The sequence below is a fragment of the Erithacus rubecula genome, assembly GCF_903797595.1.
Source record: "Erithacus rubecula genome assembly, chromosome: 4".
Classification (NCBI taxonomy): Eukaryota; Metazoa; Chordata; class Aves; order Passeriformes; family Muscicapidae; genus Erithacus; species Erithacus rubecula.
Window position 1 is genome coordinate 66558417 of NC_136686.1, and position 19916 is coordinate 66578332.

Here is a 19916-nt window from a genome sequence, read left to right on the forward strand (position 1 = left end):
TGTGTTTGCACTTGAAGCTTGCAGGTGGCTCTCATTTCATCATGGAGCATCCAAAACAGTTGCCCACCAGCACTGAGCTCCATCCTAGAGCTCACCAGCAGCCTGAGCTGGGTCTGTCCTGATCCCAGTGCTCCTGGTGTGGATGGGATCAATAAACACCTGGGGAATCCAAGAGGGAGGAGAAAGAAACCCAGCTGATTCCATCACACTCATACTGCTGAAGATCCCAGGGTTGTAATGAGTAGTGCCAACCCCCAAGTTTCCTCTGGAGGACACTGGTGGCTCCAGACAAAGGTAATTGGTATCAGGAGCATCACACCCTTCAAAAAATAAGATACTAATGGATTTTTCCCCTTTTTTAGCTCTTTTTTTCCTTTCCAGTACAGCACTTTTAACTATTAATGAGAATTTTCTGTATTAATTTGGAACTGTATGGAACTGTAACTGGACTAATAATCTGGACTATTATTAGGCTGTTAAAACTTTAATTAGACTAGCTATTTTTGCTAGGAACAAGATGTTGAAAGGAAGTGGAATGAACAATTTGGTGCACCCAGAACAGCAGAGAAAAGCTCAGAGGCTCAGTGTGGCAAAGGACAATGGACAGAGGGAGCAAAGAGGACCAAGGCCAAGGTGTTCAGGGCCAAGGAGAACTTTTTCCAGGAACTTACCATGAAGTAGTAGAGCTGAGAAGACCTGGCCATGAACTCTGGCTTGCACTCAGCCACGCAGATTTCCACAAATCCAGCGTGCTGGCTGGGCTTGGCCTCCCCCATCTCACACACGATCCTGAGGAGAAAAAACAACCAGGAGCAGAGTTTGAGGGATGGTTTGGTGGTGCTGGTAAAATGGAATTGGAGCAAAGAGCCCACAGTGCTGGGGGATGGAGTGTAGATAAACCCACCCTCTTCTGTCCCATCCAGAATCCAAATTGTGAATTAAAAAATCCTGGTATGGTGGAGGCAGCTCTAAGGTTTAATGATCACTCCTGCATTTAGCAAGAAGCCTTTTAGGATTGCTGCCTTCCAAACTGGAATTGAACACCTTGTGGTGCCTGCTTGGTGAAAACCAGGATAACTTCAGGGCATTTGCCATGAGGATCATCTAAATATGCAATCCAAACACAGTAATAACTGGATTATTAAATAAATGGATTATCCTGAGCTGTATGTGAGGAACGGCCTCATCCATCCCTCAGTTCCCAGATTGGAATGGATTCCTTGGTGTGGGAAACAGAAAAGGTATAGAACTCTCAGAAAGCTGTGTGAAAGCAAATTTCAGGATGGAAAAATGCAAGAATGCTGAAGATGCAAGGACAAGAAACAATAGGGCTGTAAGCTGTGTGGAGACAGGCTCAGGAAAATATGTTAAACAAGAGAGTAGAAATATGTAAGCTTAATAGTGAAGCTTTATCCATGGTTTTAAGCTATTACAAACAAGCATTGTTCAAAGCAAGATGTACATGCAGCTTTATTAACTGGCCTAAGCAAATGCTTGTCAGCTTTTAATATTATACCATTGGCCAGAAAGTTGTTAGAAGATTTTGTAACAAAGAGAACTCAAGTCTGCTGTTGTTAGCAGCTGAAGCTGTTCCATCTCCTGTGTAAAATGAGACTGATTGTGATGGAATAAAGCTTTGAGACAGCTGCTCCAGCATTCCCATCCCATTGTTTGCGTATATATATATATTTATAAATAAAAGAAAAAATATCCCAGAAAAACACAACACCTTGGGAGGCCCTACAGGTAGGAATGCCATTAGGTGTGCTGTGGCCTTTGCTGTGCCACACACCCCACTTACTGCTCTGCTGGGATGTACCCTTCCACCAGTGGCTTGCACTCCACGCCGGCCACCTTGACGTGGGACGCGATATCCCGGAATTCCAGCCCCAGGTTCTCCCCACGAATGGTCACTCTGGTGCCTCCCTCACGAGGGCCTGTCACAGGGTTGATCTGGGGAAACAAGCCAAGAGAAAGGAGGACAATCAAGCCAGGCACCAGAATCCTCTCTGGTGAAAGAATAGACAACTTTTGGGGATCACTAGGGACGTTTATAATTATTAATGTTGACAGAACCAACCTACTTCAGGTACTCAGAGTATGCAAAATTCTACCCCAGACCTCATTTACTCTCATTTATCTACTTGCAAAACATAGAGGTGAGTAGAAATTTTATTTTTTTCTAGGTAGGAGCAGTGATTTGTGGAGCTGCAGCACTGTGTGGATGTGAGCCATGGAAAGGCAGGAGAGGGACACAGTGGAGAGAAATGGGAATAAGAGCAAGACAAGGACATAATGGGTTGAGCCAGTCACTTGAAATCCTAAATTCCCAGCCTAAAGCACATGAATTTTTTGTTCTCTTCTGGAGGTAGGTAATGGTCATGCATCAGAAATTCAGCTGAAAATGTCCACCTGGAATAAAAACAGCCAAGCCACAGCAGGAACAGGGTGTTGGGTTAGGTGTGCAGGAGGTGGATGGTGACTGAGACAGCAGCAGCAGCTGCTCTGTGCCAACACCTCTTCCTGAAAGAGCTCCAGTTTCCCTCCTGGGAGAGCTGGGGCCATTGCAAGGGCAGCCAGGGATCTTGGACAGATCATCTGTGGAGCCTCTGAGCCTCAGCATGGGACCAGCAACCATCCCAACCAACCTGGGGGCTGCTGGAATGGTGCTTGCATCCCAGCCTGGCCCTGCACCAGACCCTCACAGGGTCTTGCTCCATCACCCTTGTCCAGAGCCAGGTGGGAATCAGCCCTGGAACTGTCTCCTGAGCATTGGAACAACACCAGAATCACAGGGCTGACCCTTAATTATCTCCATTCTGCCCTTCCAGTTCCTCACCGTGACCACTTTGCCATGCCACTGCCCTTTTGAGAGGGGTTCAAACACTTCCCTCACTCCCTGCTGCTCACTCAGGATGCCATGGCTGCCATCTGCCAGCACTGGCACAGCTCTCCCTGCACTGAGCAAAGGGGAATTCCCTGTCTCAGGTCCATACCCACCTGCCCCTGGCTCTGCCAGGTGGGAATCTGGGGCTGGCAGCAATGCCCTGCAGGAGCAGTTGGCCTGGCACTGACACTTCCCAGCACCCAGCCTGGCACCAGGGCTGGTGTAATTCCCACCCAAAGGGTGATTTTCAGAAGGCCCACCTTTTATAAAAGGAGAGAGAGCCAGGCACCTCTAGGGGATATTTAATTTTAGGATATTAAGTTTAGGATATTAATTTTAGGTGTCATGAACCAGCTCCTCAGTGAGTGTGATTTATCTCTGACTCTACAGGGAACCAGGAGGTATTTGTGGTGGTTTTCTAGGGAAGAAAAAAGAAAGGGGAAGGGGAAGGGAAAGGGAAATGGAAACCTGTCTAAAGCACAAGATTTCAAAAAATTTCTGCTGTGACTCAAAAAGCATCAACAGGAAACTTCCAGAGCAAAGCCAACAGAGTACCACTGAATACTTCCCTGGGCAATATTTAATATGTAAAGGCCAGCTCCAAAACCCACTTGTTTCCTTACAACCCACTTACTTCCTTAAATCAGGAGGGCCTGGGATTCTCCCAGGATCACATGGAAGATTTTTTCATTCTGTTTCATAGCTCTGCCATAGATCCAACCAAGAGAAAGGTGTTACTATATTGTTGTCACAGCAGGAGATGAGGAGCCTGCTCTATCACAGGTGAGAAGCATGGCATGAGACCTGCCAGTTTTTGAGAGGAAAATCCAGGCAGGGAAACAAAAGCTGCCAGGAAGCCTCAGCTTCCTCTGGAAGACCCAGAGCTGCATCCCAATTTCCAGTCTCTGCTCATACCTACTGCTGCTTGTCACTCCTTTAGGAGTTTTTTGTGGCTCAGCGAGTCTCTAAGTCCTTTAATTTCCCTGAGTGGCTCTGTAAATGTCAGAGCTGGTACAGAAATGAGGAGATCTGTGCTGGAGGGGGTGTGAGTGCCCCTACAAGTGTGAGTACATGTGTTGTTCCCCCTCTTCCCTGCAGAGATCCAGCCCTGGCTCCTCTCCAGGCTCTGGATGCTCCCACCCCACAGCTCCAGACCTACCATTAGCTGCAATATATATCCAGTCACTTGAGATTACTTCCATGCTAATGGCTCAGAAAAAAGCTTTCCAAGAGCTACTTAGGATTGCAGCAGGCAGCTGGAATATTTCATGAGTGAGTGTTGCAATGATCTGCTCAAGCTCAGAGAGTTGTTGGAGGAAATGCCAGCAGAATTTGAAGCACAGCCCCTCTGGAGCTGTAAGGTGAAGAATGAAGGGTTTGCTCTTCAAAAAGAAGCTGGAGATGAAGGATTAGGGTTAAAGTAAGGCAGGGAAATGTGGGTGGACCTTTGGAACTTCTGCACACCCAGGTTCTTGTGTTTTGGATTTCTGCTTTTGTTGATCATCCATCAGCTGTCCCATACCAAATTCTATCATTGTTTCACAGGGTCTGAGAATATGAAAATATTTTTAAAATGTTTGCCCCAGCTCCAAGTGATTTGCAAGGCCCCAAAGCTGATTTTTTAGATGTAGCTGTCCTTTCTGGGTTTGGTTTCACAGCTTTGAGTGGTTCAGGTGGGGTCAGAATTACCAATCTCAGATAAATCAAAGTTAAGCAGAGAGCTTCACCTTGGAAACACCAGAATGAGCCATAAACATCAGAATCAACTGAGCTCCAGCAGTTCAACTGAGAGAGAGCTTTGAAAGCTGGTGAATGACAGGGAGATGGATCAAAACACAGGGAAAGGGGTTATTTGAAATAACATCTGGGAAAAACAGATGCAACCCAGCGTTTGCTCTCCCAAAATGTTCCAGCATAGATATTGGTTTAGGGCTCTTCCATAACACCCACACTTTGTGAATCTGGATCAAACACAACTTTAAAAACCCTTTCTTGCTTTCTAGGAAAACAACCCACCTAATCATTCCTATTAAACCACCACTGTGGAGGCAGGATTTTCCCCTTTTGCATTACCCCATATTTTCCCTGTTTCATTTCCCTCTTGGCTTTTTCCATTTGTAAATCAGGCCCTGGCCACACTCAAAGGGTGCTCATGCAGAGTGAGGTGACTGAGAGGTGCAGGAGGCAGGTGGAAGGGATGGAGTCCTCATTTGCAAGGCTCAGGTCTGTCCTGCTGCCTTGCTGTGACCTTGAAAATGTGCCTGGCTTTATAGCAAAGGCATCCTAAACAGCAGACAAAAATCCCTTCAGATTTCAGGCCTGCCTTGCCTCCCCTGCCTTCTCTCCCTTCTTCTGCTTGTTGTCTTTATGGTCTTCCTATTTTCTTATTTCCTTTTTGAACCTTTCCTCCTGCTTTTCCTTTGGCCCATTCAACACAATCAATAGGGAACTTCCTGAAGAACAACATTATTCTGCAGGTCCTTCCCTCAGCCCTGCCCTCCTTATCTTAATAGGACAGTTCCCAACTTTTCCTACTCCAGGCTTGCTCCTGCCTCCTCCTTGAGCCTTCCAAGGGGCCACCTGACAACTCTACAGGGCTTTATTTGCTCTGTGGAGACTTTTTTTCACCTCACAACATCAGCCAGGGGCAGGACAAACAAAAGGGCTTAATCTACTGGAGTCAGGAGTGGAGTTTCATGGTTTTGTCCATGTCATGTTGTCAGAAAACATAAAGTATCTATTCTATCATCAGCTGTTAAACCCAGGGAGGGCAGTGTTGTGTCTTCCCACAGCCCATCCTCCCTCCAGGAGATATCTCCTGTTCATGGCCACTGAGTCCCAGGGCATGGCTGATAAAATTCCATCATCCCACTGGGAGATGCTCCAGCCAGGGCAGGAGCCAAGCCTTTCCTACCCAGAGAAAAACTGACATTTTGGACACCAAGGCACCTTCTTCCCACTGCATTCCAGAGGAAAACCAGAGCCTTGCACATCATCCCTGGAGCTTCAGAGGAAACTGCACCTTCTCCAGGAGCACTGCTCCAGCTGAGCCACATCTGCCCCTGCAGGAGGATGCAGCACCATGGAATGGGACTGTGCCACCACCCTGACTGACTGACTGTGCCAGCTTGGATTCTGACTCTGGCAGGGTTGGGATTGTTCTGTGTAATACTGCATTGCTATTGGAATTTTCCTAGTAAAGAACTGTTATTCCTAATTCCCATCTCTTTACCTGAGAGCCCCTTAATTTCAAAATGATAATAATAATTGGGAGGGAGGGGGGTTTACATTCCCCATTTCAAAGAGAAGCTTCTGCCTGTATTGTCATACACCTGTCCTTCAAACCAAAACACCAACCCAATCCCAAATCAGCAAGACAAACCAAGGAACGGGAATTCCCCCAGCAGATCCCAGCAGATCCACAACTTACATCCGTGATCTTGGGGTTGGTGCACTTGCCCTTGGTGCTGGAGAGCTCCAGCCACTGGCTGTCCTGGGCTGGGCAGTGCTGCTTCAGCGTGCACTGGTTCTGTCCCTGGCACCAGCCACACTGGAAGTCGGGGTCGGCTTTCAGGCAGAGTCCGCAGCTGTCGCGCATGGCCCCGCACTTGTACAGGTGAACTGCAGGGACAGCAAGAGCACAGCCCTGAGACATCTCACAAGAACACAGCCCTGAGACAGCTCAGGAGAGCACAGCCCCTGAGACAGCTCAGGAGAGCACTGCCCCTGAGACAGCTCACAAGAGCACAGCCCTGAGACAGCTCAGGAGAGCACAGCCCCTGAGACATCTCACAAGAGCACAGCCCCTGAGACAGCTCAGGAGAGCACAGCCCCTGAGACAGCTCAGGAGAGCACTGCCCCTGAGACAGCTCAGGAGAGCACAGCCCCTGAGACATCTCACAAGAACACAGCCCTGAGAGAGCTCAGGAGAGCCAGAGGGTGAAGGGTTCTTGGCTGCTCATGACACAGGTAGGGTGGAAACTCTTCAGAAGGGTGAGAAATGGGGGGAAACGTGGATATCCTTGAAATAAAGTTCATTTGTTAGTTCATTCTTCATCAAAGGTGTTTTGGGAAGCTGAGGGCAGAAGGAAGGGTGCTGCTCTCACTATAGGAAGGGACTGCAAGCAGGAGGTTGGAAGAAATGATGCTTGGGCATAATTTGTTGATTTGGCCTCAGTCCCTTCCTTTTTCGCAGACTGAATGTCATAAAGTGTCACCAACAACCAGCCTCAGACTCAGCACTTCATCCTAAAAGAATCTTCTAGACCTGGCCAACCCACAGCTTAAACTTGGCTGTGAAACTGCCCAGAATTTTGTGTTAAGGTGATGCCACTCAGGTTTCCCACTTATCAGAAATCCCAAAAGATAACAGTAAATACACAATGGTTAATCCAGGGATTCACAAGCAGCCTTTACCCCTTCTTCTGCTCCAGAAATTCAGTCTGCTTCCCACTTTGAAGCAGAGTTGATTCCACTCTAACACAGACAGTAGTGATTAATGCTTAGCTCCATTTTGGGCTGTTAAGTGATTAGAAGCACTCTGAGCTTTTTCTAATAAAGCCTAAAAATATTGAAGTCCTCCTACAAAATGAGATCACTTTATTTATTCTTATTTTACAGATATAGACACTGGGGCCTGGCTTGCACAGGGGACTGATAGCAGAATTCTTCTTCTGGAGGATGCAGGTGATTGAATCAAGGTTTTCAGACTTTTTTTTTCCCTTCATTTGTGGCCATGTTGGGAGATTTTCCCTTCGTGCTTCTGTTTTGTTCTGTCCATAGGTGGTTAAAGTGATGACTAAAAGTGACTTTTTATCTTTATATACAATCCCAGAGCTCAAAGGCTTTGGAAAAGTTTGTGCTGAAATCTCCATATTGAAATATTTGTGCTCTGTCTCTCTGTACCTTCTCCCTAGAAGTCACCAAGAATTGGCCAATGCAAGGAAAACTCAGAAACTCTTTATTTCTTCAGGCTGGGTGCAAGAAAAATACCCAAAAATAGCCCAAAAGGCCTGTTAAAGATCTGTCAAGCTCAGTGTTTTCCAGACCTCATGGGATACACATCTTTCCTTAGTTTCCTGTTGGATCTCCTCAAATTTGCAGAGTTGTTCTGCCTGAGATGCTACCAGTGGGTGTCTCTGTAGGTAATTCAGTAGGTTTGGTGTGTTTAGCATTCCTACCTCCCACCCCATGGTGATGCTGGATGTGAAACCAGTGGCATTTTGGTCACCTCTGTGTCCTCATGGGAGTGTGGTACTGCTTCCATGTGGTATCTCTATGGGCACATGCCCAAACTTTCCTCCTGACCAAAAACATGATGATAATATCCAAATTTCTGATCTGGGATAGCCACCAGCCAGTGCTGCTTCCCAAATTTTTTCCTAGTAATTATTTACAACATTTTGGCTTGGAATAACCCAAGAAGGGCCAGAATTGCTTCCCAAGTAAATTTCCTGGTGTGTTTTATGTTACTAGCACATAAACAGCAAAATATGATCATCATGATTATGAGATTTATTTTACTCCCACATCACCTAGGACAGCTCAATGCAACCCAAGAAAAGGATCAACATTTTTGGTGTGGACCATGCTGTGTCAGGGGTGCTCATTTTATGGTAGCACAAAACTAAGCAGGACTGGGACAAATGTCCAAATTCTGACCTCCAGTCCCCACTGTTGAAGGGTCTCACAGTCCATGGCTCTGTTTGGGCCATGATAACATCAGAGTAGAGGCAGGGTGGCAGCTCCAACACAGGCTGGTGCAGGAATCTCCAGCCTGTTGTGTTTGCTGAGTGGATTTACCCCTCAAAAGCCACATTTTTGGGCTTTTGGGATGGGAACTCTGCCATTCAGAGGGGGAGAAGGGCAGGTGGGGAGGAGGGTTCTCTTCTGTGATGCTCTCCAGGTTGAAGGTGGTGCTGGTGGGAAGCTCAGCTAGCTCCCCCCTCAGCACTGTGGGAGGACCTGGTGGGGACAGATGGAATGGGAAAAGGTGTGGGGAGTGTCCACAGCAAGGTAAAGAGAGGGAGGGAGAGATTTCTGTGAGAAGAAGTTGCAGGTGTGAGCTGCAAATGCAGAGCTGCCAAGGGGAGGGGTTACCTGGGGGGAAAGTTCCAGGCTGGAAAGACAAGAAGAAAGAATTGAAGGGACCATCCATCTCTAGGAACACCCAGCCTGCCTCAGGGTCCCTCTGCAACGGGCACATCCAACCTGTGCCATCAGTGGTGGTTAAACACTTTTTATCCTTTTTATCATTATCATTTTATTTTGCTCAGAATTCCCCCGCTGGTGAGCTGCAGCCTTTCTGCTCCCCCTCTGTCTTCCCTTGCTCATTACTAAATTGCCTCTGAGCAGAGAGCCTGCTCTCCTGGCATGTTAACTTGAAGAGCATCACTGCAGGAGAAATAAAAGAGGGGGAGAAAAAGCTGGAGAAGGAGGAGCACGAAAAGCAGACGCGAGGATGTGGGGAGAAACGGGAAAGCAACACGAGTGGGAGGGAGAGTCGCATTTCTCAGGTGGAATGAGAGCATTGGAGGGCTGGGGGGGGGAAAGGCACACAAAGCTCTCAAAAATTGGTAATTTGCAGAGTGCAGAGAACAAGAGTGTAGCAGGCAGCACGGGGAGATGGTGGCGGCTTTGTTAAGTGCAGGGAGCCAGGGCCTGTTGCTAAGGTTACTGCTTCCAAGGACAAGTTGAAATAACTCTTTACCTTTGTTCTGTGCTGGGTTGTCAATGTTGAAATTCCCGTTCCACACGACTGTCAGCTCCACTGGCAGGCTGTTAATCTCCATCCCTTCGTAGGAGTACTGGGAGAGAGAGAGGAAAAACAAAACAGGCAAAAGAAACAATAAAAATTCTCCATAGTCACACTTAGAGAGTGCCTGGAGGTGGGGAGGGGATGGGATGAGGCAAGAGGTGGCGCTGAGCATGGAGAACAAGAGAAATGGAACTGTCACTCCCCTCCCTAATCAGCAGCATCTGCCAGAGTGCCAGGATGCTCCCAAAGCTGTGGATCTCCACTCATGTCCATCACCAAAACCCATTTATCCATTAGATGAACACTCAGAATCCCAGAACAGGGGTGGAAGGGACTTTAAAGATAATCTTGTTCCAGTTCTTGCCATGAGCAGGGACACCTTCCACTGTCCCAGCTGCTCCAAGCCCCATCCAACCTGGCCTTGGATATTCCAGGGATCCAGGGATCTCTGGCCAACCAGAGCCTCACAGCCAAGAATTCCTTCCTAATATCTGATCTGAACCTTTCTTCAACTTAAAGTCTTGTCCAATCACTCAGGAAAATATCCCGTGATGGAAGTTGCATGTGATGGGCCTTAACTTGGAAATCCATTTTTTGGGTGTTGAGCACAGCTTTGGAAAATGTTTTTTTCCAACTTGGGTGCAACTTTAGGGTGTAAATTGCACATTCTGGGTCTTCCATCCAGCTGTGGCCCTGCTGTGTGTTCCATAGGTGCTGAGTGTGTAGGTGAGGTTATTTACTCTAGGGATGTCTTGAAGAACTCTTGGAAGCTGAGTGAGGTCTCAAAATCAGGGGAAACCCCTTGAAAAAGGGGGAAATGGAGCCAGTGTGTAATTATAGACCTGTCAGCCTAACTTGGCTGCCCAGAAAGAAGGCACATCAAATTATTAAACAATCAATTTATAAGCACCTGCAAGATGATAAGGTGATAAAAATCAGCCAGCGAAGATTTGTCAAGAACAAATTGTGTCAAGCCAATCTAATTTCCTTTTTGACAGGCTTAATGACTTTGTGGATAAAGGGGAGGCAGCAGATGTGATTTATCCTGATTTTGGGAGAGTGTTTGCTACTATCCTGCAGCAGATCCCCGTAAACAAACCAGGGAAATATGACCTAAGAAAGGCCATCATAAGGTTTATGCAAAAACTATTAAACAAAAAAAAAAATCAGATAATTCCATATCAAGCTGGGAGGATGTTTCAAAAAGGATATTGTTTTGAGTCTCAGTATTTTCACTACTGATTTGGATGATTTCATGACCCTGTTCTGGAGGGGGTGTAAGAACCTCCAACAGCAGAGTTAAGAATTCAAAACAAACTTGACAAATTGTAGAACTGGGCCAAAATCAACCAAATAAAATTCAATGCTGGCAAATGGGGACTATTTTCCAGTAGGAGGAATTGATGCAAATAACTCTGAAATTTGAGTGGCTGGGCAGTGTTGCAGGAGAGGATATGGGGACTGCTGGAGATCATGAGCAGACTGTAAATCAACAATGCCATATTGCTGCCAAAACCCAAACAGTTCTCATTTGGGGATGGAACAGAAAGAGTTTAAATGTCTAAACCCCAGGAAGAAATCACTTTTTCCCTAGCCAGAACCAGAAAGGCTTCAGCTGGAGCAAGGAGTATCCAGTTTCCAGCAAAGAGCTGCAAAAAAACTTCTGAGTGAGTTGGAGAGATTTAAACCAATACTTGTCAGGGGCAGTCAAGGTACACAAGGTGACCCCAATGAAGGAAATGGAAGCTGCTCTCTCCCCTGGTGCTGAGTACTTTTTTCCACCTAGATTTTGATTTATCCCAAGCCAGTTTACCCAGGGTTCACCCTGCTGCCCATCAGGTTCCACCTCCATCAGCAGCTTCCACCCAACACTTCACCAAAAGCCAAAAATCCTCATGGTGGGAGAGGAGATGGTTGGTTAAAGGACAGAAAGGAATAAGAAAGAAAAGGAGAAATATTTTGGGTTTCTGCTACTATTGCTGACCACAGTGCAGGTAAGGATTTGTCCTCCTAAGAGCAGGGATCTACAGTGGGACAAAGTCCCACTTAGAAAGGAAAATATTTTCCCCACTACAAGGTTAAATATAACACAGCAAGCTGGGTTGGTTGGGCCAAAACCAGTCACTAGAATCCCTCATTCTTTAAAGCCTCATTGTGGTTATCCACAGAGATGCCAAAGCTTTGAGCTTCACAGGTAGGTTTTCCTGGATCCATTAATTGCTGTATAATTGCAGAGTAAATGGCAACTGGTGATTTCTGTCCATTACAGCAGAGTGGGAGATGCTTGCACAGTAATTCCTCTTTGCACAGACTAAACACAATTAGCCATTAATCTGCAAAACGCTGTGATTGTGATCCAGTTGTAGGGAATTTATGAGTATTTGTGGTTTCCATGGAGGTAAAGTGCAGCCCAGGCAAGCCAGGTCCTTTGCAGTAGACCCAGTCTCATTCAGGATTTGCATTTTTGTGACACTTTTGGGTGTCCCTGCCATAAAGATGCAAGATGATGCAGAGCTGTCAGGACTCACACTGAAGAACTGGGAGCAAGGATAGGGAGAGAGCAGTGGGAAAGAGAGGGCCTGAAAAATGGTGAATAATTAAACTTCTTCTTTGCACAGCACTTTGAAAACATTGGGAATGGAAAATGGGAAATACACAGAATAACTGGACATCCTAAACTCAGAAGGTAAGTCTTAGAAAGTGCCTTGTGTGTGTTTTGGGATTTATCTGGAAGCAGAGCCCAGGCAGGGCTGCCAAGGGACAGGCAGCTGGAGTCTCATGGAGCCTTTATTCCCATGGAAGATCCCAGAGCCAGCAGCAGGAGCTCAACTGGGATTTTACATTTTATGTGTCTGCAGCACCAGGGGCAAACACAGATTAGACTCTAACCCAGCAGGCTCACTCCAGACCTGGAAGGGGATGTGAGGGGATGAATGCCATGGAAGAGCTGTGAGGAAGAAGCCAGCTGGGCTGAGGATGCTCACACTGCCTGTGCCTGACCCCACTGCAGGGCAGCAAAACCCAGCAAATTGCAAAGGAGCAGTGAGGAAATGCTCCATCCTCCTCAGACCACAGCAGCTGCACGCTCATTGTGACCCCTCTTCAAAGCCCACTGAACTCAACAGGAGTCTTTGAAAAGGACTCCCTCAGCTGTGACAATAAGATGGAAATGTGTTTCAGGGGAGGAAAAAGGGCTGGAGCATCGATCTGCAGGGGAGCAGAGCTTCCCAACACTCCTGAGAAGTGTTGGTGCCACCAGGGCTTGTCTCCCCACCTGTCCTTGCACAGCTGCCTCCAACACAGGCAGAACATCCCAGAAGATGTAAACCTGACCCCTAAGTCTGACCAATCTGGATTCTAATCACAACAATCTCATCAAAGCAGAAAATGATGGGCAATTTGGGGACCCAACTGAGAAGGAAAGGCTGTTCTGCCTGGAACACAGACTGGTTCTCTTTAGGAAATGCCAAAAAGCTGCTAGAAGGAGCTGCTGTAATTCACAGAAGCAATGTTTGGAATTCACAGGTATCTTTTTCTTTTTTTTTTTTTTTTTTTTTTTTTTTTTTTCTTTTAAAACTCTCCAGTAGGATCAGATACTCCCACAATTTGGGCAAATCCATATCCATGCCTGACCACTTGCAGCATCCTGCCCTTTGGTAATTTGGCTTGAGCACACTTAGGATGATAAATCCAGAGTGGTTTCATGATATTTCCCCTTTGTACCTCAAACATGTCCAATAATAGGGAAACTTCTGCAGAATTTTAGCAGAATTTTAGTGTTGGTCTGTTTTCTCTGACACCACTTTTGTGATTAGAGCTCAAATCCAGGGATTGATTCCTGTACCTGGCTCTGCCATCAACCCCTTGCACCATCCTGTGGAAATCACTTAATCTTTCTTTGCATCAATTTTCCAGCCATAAAAAAAGCAGAAAACTTCTTGTTCACTGTCATTCTGTTTCCTTGGATCTTCTGCTTCCTAGAGCTGGGACTGAATTTTTATAACTGAGTATCAGCCAGGCCAACAGAATCCATGTGATTATTGGGGTTTCTGTTTCATTTAAATGTTGATAAATAATAATTAGAGAAGTGGATGCACAAGGCCCTGTGGGAGATTTGGAACTAGATGATCTTTAAGATTCCTTCCAAACCAAACCATTCCCTGATCCTAAAACTCACAGCCCTGTGCTTGTCTTTTGGCCACCCACAACTGTGTTTTCCCATGATTTCTGTGAATAGCTCCTCTCTCCTCTCTCTGAATTTTTTTCCTCAGCTCTGCTTTTTATTGGATTTTTTTTTTTATCACTCCCTTCACTGAGCCACACCACGGAGTCAAATGCCACTGAGATCTCTTGCTAAAGTGCAATGATGTGACAAATAGAACAGGCTTGCTCTCCTGTCCCTAAGCCACACAGCACTTGGAGCTGCACCACCTCAGCTCTCAGAGCACACAGAGCTGTGAAGGATTCCAGACAAAACCACCAGCAGGGATTTTGCTGGTGGGAACCAAGGCCAGGGGTGGGCAGGAACCAAGCAAGGGTGTGGGGTCAGCCACTGAAGCAGGTAATGGAAATGATCATGGCATGCTCAGGTGGTTCAGCCCTCCCCATCTTCCTCTTCCTCATGCTGATCATTTTGGCCTGATTGCAAGTGCTGGGGCTCCCACTGCTTCCCACTGGGAAGATTGCACTCTGCCCTGATACATCCAGCAATTTCAGCCCTTCCTGCTGACATTTTTACTTACTTATTTATGTCTCCTTAGCTCCCCTGCTTTTCATCCCCTCCCACAGCAATGTGTCCAGGCTGTTGGCAGAACTATCACCAGTGCAATAAGGGATGGCAGGAAGGGTCCCTCTGAGTGATAATTGCATGCCTTGGGTGGTGTGACAGAGGACAAAGCCCAGAGCTGAGAGTCTCAAACCACTTGACAAGAACAATAATTGTCCCGAATGGTGCTGCCTGCGGTGGCTTATTGCTGTTATCAAATGAAATATCTCTGGGGAAGGCAGGGGAGAGGCAAATCTGGCTCCTGACTGGGCTGAGCACCCAGGGACCATCAGTGACATTACTGACAGACAGACTGGCCACACTCAGGTGACCTAAGAGCATCTTTAACTGAAGTTTGAGCTGCTTAGAAAAGGTGCTTAAACTGGCTCTGACCTCTGGTGTAAATCCTGAGGGATTAGGAAATGCAGAGCCAAAGTTAAGGCTCTTTTGCTGATTCTATCCCGTGTGAAAGTAGGAAAAATCCTGAGTTTTGCAAGTTATTCTGCAAGAGACAAATCTAAGCTCCTGGGTGCCTGGTGTGGGATGGGAGGGGGAGATCCTGGGGCAAACAAGGCAGGGCTGATTGCTTAGCCCAGCATGCAGCACCAACAGGAGGATCTGCTGGCAGGACAGCATCCCTCCAGGGACACACCACCAAGCACATCCTCCCACCCTCCCCTGGACCTCCTCCAAGCCTGCAATGCAGGTGCTACACTCAGTGCCTCCTCCAGCTACTCTGCTGAGTAAAAAAGCTCTGTCAGAAGGGGCTGGTTTGATTTGCAAACAGGCTCAGACAGCTCTTTCCAAAGCCAGGTGACCCCTGGAGCAGAGGCTCATTGTGTTGCAGTGGCTCCTGCCTGAATGCTAATTCTGGCAGGGAAGGAAATAATCATGATGGAGACAGATCTCCAGCACTCCTTCCCTATTGTCTGCATCCTCTGCCACCTGCTCAAACAGCCAGGGCTTCTCTGCTGCCTTTTTGTATCTTTCTGAATGTTGCTTTCTTTTGTCTGCCTCTCCCTTCCACATCACTTTCTCTCAGTGTCTGGCAAATTCCAAGCAACAATGAAATAACATTTCTCAGGGAAAAAAAAAAAAAAAAAAAAAAGAAAGAAAGACCTCAAATCTGAGAGCCAAAGCTCCTTCAAAAGGAAGGGGAAGAAAATGGGTGGAAAGGAAAGACAAGAGAAGGGGAGGAAAGGAAAGACAAGGGAAGCAAAGAGCAGAAAAAAGGAGGAAAGCAAAGGAGAGGGAAAGGGGAGGGCAGAGGGAGAGAAGAGGCAGAATCAGGATAGAAAAGAGTTTATTTTATTCCCAAATTAGCCTCTCTCCCTGGAAAAGAGAGATCCACCACCAAACACAGGACAAGCATCCTGCAGACAGCACTCAGTAAGGTCCTGCAGTGCCTTGGCACGAGCCTGGGGCTCAGCCCTGCCACCCTCTGCAGCTCTGGCAGAGCCTTGAGTGTCCTGGCCTGGGAGAACAGGCATTAAAGTCAAAATGGTTCTGTCACAGCACTCAGGCATCCTATGAGCAAATCCATCTGGGACTCATCAAACCCCTCTTCTCCAATCCCAGCTTCTTGGAGCATGAAGGTAGTGTGGGCATAATCAGAACCAGTCTTTTATTGGGTTCTACCAAGTGAGATGCTGAGCCTGGCTGAAGTTTCTTTCCTGCTCGGCCTAGCTATGCTTAAAACCATCCTGAGATAATTGATTGGAATGCCCAGAGAATTGGTGACTCTAAGGGGTCATTAAAGGTCTGTCTTGCCTGCTAAGACTCTTTGGACAGATACAATTTCTGCCCACCACCATACAATTCCCCCTTAGCTTCCACCTTTTTAAAATAATACTTTAAAGAAAGTGTGCATACCTCCTTAACTTTCATTCATTTTTAACCTGAGAACTGAATGCTCACAGGTCATTAACCAGTAATGAAAATCAGGGAGAGATGGGAGTGAGACAAAAAAAAAAAAAACAAAAAAAAAAACAACAACAACAACAAATAAAAGAGCATAGTTGGAAAGCTGCTTGTTTGCAACAGATGTAAAATGTGTGAACTGCCTGTAATCTTCAGCCCTGCTTAATGCAGCAGAATATGTTGTGACAAGCACTGCCCAGCGTGGAGTGCCAGAGCTGCAGTGAAGTGGCTAAAGCCTGTAATTAGCTCTTTGACTAATAAACCATCTCACAGCAGCAGCAATGAAAATGACTCAATGCAGATCCTGGAGACATGAATCTCATGGAGAAACCTCTGGAGAAGCAGAGCCCTCCAGTGCACGTGGGCACAGCTCCTGGCTGCTGGCAGGTACTGGTTTTGTCCCCAAAAGTGACATTGCCATATCTCCAGTGCACGTGGGCACAGCTCCTGGCTGCTGGCAGGTACTGGTTTTGTCCCCAAAAGTGACATTGCCATATCTCCAGTGCACGTGGGCACAGCTCCTGGCTGCTGGCAGGTGGCTGGGTTTGTCCCCAAAAGTGACATTTCTGAGGTGACAGCACTGCCATGACTCACACAGGTTCCTTGCAGGGACAGTCACAGGTCCTGCACTTCAGGTGGAGAAGTGGAGGTGGGCAGAGGCAGGGAGACTCTTCAAAGGGCAGGTGAGGCCAGGCTGGATGGGATTTGGAGCAATCTGGTCCAGTGCAAGGTGTCCCTGCCCATGCAGGGGGTTGGCACTGGATGATCTTCAAGGTCCCTTTCCCATTCTGGGATTCTGTGTTCTCACCCTTTTTCTGGCCCATTACATGCTGGAAGGTGTCAGACTGTTTATATGGGGTTTTATTATCCAATTCCCCCAAAATAACCTTCAGCCTCTTGTTGACATCAACACCTGTCCCACTGGAACCCCTTTTTTGGTGCTGTGGGGATATGAGCAGGTTAAGCTGATATTATTGCCTGTGGGTCATGGCTCCAGCCCAGCCTGAGGATGGGACCCAGGGGCAGAAGCAACAACTGAGTGGTGGCACCAGCCAGATCAGGGAGGAAAAAGGGCAGTTTCAAGCTACCAGCCAAACTTTTCCTGGCTGTGTTTGGAGCCACAGAATCATGAAAGCTGGAAAAGACCCCCAAGATCATACAATCCAACCAATGACTGAACACCCCCATGCCTACTAAACCATAATGTGAAGTGCCATGTCTGCACCTCCTCTGACCACTTCCAGGGATGGTTACTCCACCACTGCCTCCATCCTATTTCAATGTTTAACCCCTCTTCCAGTGAAGAATGTTTATTAATATTCAACCTGAATTTACCCTGGCACAACTTGAGGCCATTTCCCATTGCCTGGGAGAAAAGCCAGACCCAACCTCACCAAAACCAGGTGATTCTAGAGTGATAAAATCTGCCTTGAGCCTTCTTTCCTTTAGACTAAACAACTCCAGCACCCTCAATGAGGTGAGAAAGGCTGTGGCACCACCCCAGCTCCCTTGGGGACAGTGCTGTGGGCACCTGTGTCCCTCTGTGACCCCTCTCTCACCGAGGTGTTCTGGCACTGCACACTGGAGCTGTTGAACCTCAAGGCTGGCACCCTCTGCTCGCTGCCCTGGATGTTCAGGATGCACTCATAGCCCCTCTGGCCTGACTGGGGCTGGGGAAGATTCTTTGCCTTCAGTGTGATGGGTTTGATCACCTCCACGGGCACCAGGATCTTCTCAGCCTGCAGCAGCTGGGGGCAGTCCTGGGGGAGAGAGCAGATGGTTGGAGTCTGAAAAACAGAGATTCTCTGAGATCCTGAGAGATCAACAAAAAACATAGTCCTGGTTATCAGTGCAGAAAACAAGTCTTGTAAAAAACAAGTATCTGTGAGAGCTCCAAAACATAGTTTTAGACATAATAAAAATATAGTAAGAATATTGCTTACATTTTTCAGCTAAAACAGAGAGATCATATGTGTGGATTATATGTAAATTTTCATACTATGAAACTAAAATTCTAATAGGTTTAAAAGAAATGTTTCAGATTTGTGGTTTTAGCTCATTGGGTAATTTGTAAATACAAATCCATGTATTGAGTGAGAGCTCTCTCATTCTCTCTTCCTTCACCATCATCATCATCATTAGCACCACATGAAGAAGAACAAGAAGAAAAGACCAGGGAGCATTTGCCTCTTGAGGCTCTGTACCAGCCTCTGCTCAGGGCTCTGCAAATTCAACCCTCCCAGGGCTTTGCACCAGGAGCTGCTTCTGCTTCTAATGGAGACTTTACTTATATTTGGGACTCCATTCTGAAAGTTCTAACACTTAGGAATTTTTGCCTTTTGAGAGTGATGCACCTTTACAATAAACAACTTCATATCAACTAACAACTGCTCAGCTCTTTTAAAGAAAACAAACAACCCGACAGCAGAAAACTCATCAAGTCAGCACGTGGGTTTCCCAGCCTCAGGAAGAGTCCTGTGGTGCTTCCCAACCTTCTCAGCTCACCTGATTACAAAGCCTTTGCAGCTCCCTTGGTTTATTACAGAACTATCCAAGGAACATTCCTGGGAAGGCTCAGATGGACAGGTGAGGGAGGATTGTTTTCACAGACCATCCTTTCCTATCCCCCTGGCTTATTTCAGCCCCCAGGACCCAGGGAAGCCACCTCTGGTGCTTTTAATACCAGTTCTGTTTGTTCAGGTAATGGAAAAGCAATCATGCTCCCTCCACAGACTTAACCCAGTCACAATGCCATGATAAAAATGAATAAAGCAAAAATCTGAGCACATTTCCTCACTTCCCAACAGCCAACACACCACTATACAAAAAGCACAGAACCAGCAAGACCTGTTGGAACCTATAGAATCAGGATGGTTAAAAAGAGAGTTATTTTGGCTCAGAAGAGGACAAAATATTCATTACAGAGCTCTAGACCCAGTTGCTAACAAACAACTGTCACAAAAAAGCATGGAGACCCCTTGAAAAAGCTTTCCACTGCTCACAAAAAGAGAAATGCCAAGTGAGTGTTGCTAATGTGGTGCCTCTTCATGGGTCTCTCTCACAGGTGAACTCTGAGCACCCAAAGCTGCCTCACAGGTGGCTGCATTAAAATTTTCATTAATTAGCACAGCTTAATTAGTTAGAGCAGCCATGCTCTGCTTCTTTATAACACAGTCAGAAAACTGCAAGATGTTCCTTTCATGGTTTCTGGGTGATGTCAGCTTTTCAGGAAATTACTGCAGCCTTGGCCTGTCCTGCCCAAAGTTAAAGCCAAGTCCTGTTGGTGCCAGCAGGGAACTGTAGGTGTGGGCAAGAGGAAAATTACTGATTCAGGGCAGAAAAGTAGAGAAAGGGACTGAAGGGGTCAAAAGTGGAATTTATGGCTTATTGAGAGCCTGGGATCTTGTTAGAGCAGATGGTGGGAGCATCTTACTGAAGCAAACAGCTTAGGGAGATAAAGAAATGGATTAGACATGTAACATCTGTAGTTAAACCAACCAGGGACAGAATTATGAGAGCCAGCAATCACATGGAGGATGTGAGCTCATCCCTGGCCAGGGGCAGGGAGAAAATCCAGAAAGCACCCA

General features: G+C 46.8%; 1 protein-coding gene across 3 annotated transcripts in view; it reads right to left on the bottom strand.

The window, feature by feature from the left end:
• PLXNA4 (plexin A4) overlaps window positions 1-19916 on the bottom strand; it is a 424069-nt gene that overhangs the window by 66427 nt on the left and 337726 nt on the right. For all 3 annotated transcript variants that reach the window (XM_079303970.1, XM_079303969.1, XM_079303971.1), the window contains 5 exons: window positions 17889-18089; window positions 9597-9693; window positions 6318-6508; window positions 1802-1953; window positions 672-789 (listed from right to left, as the gene is read on the bottom strand). In XM_079303970.1, the coding sequence (XP_079160096.1) occupies window positions 672-789; window positions 1802-1953; window positions 6318-6508; window positions 9597-9693; window positions 17889-18089 (759 nt within the window). The remainder of the gene's footprint in view (window positions 1-671; window positions 790-1801; window positions 1954-6317; window positions 6509-9596; window positions 9694-17888; window positions 18090-19916) is intronic.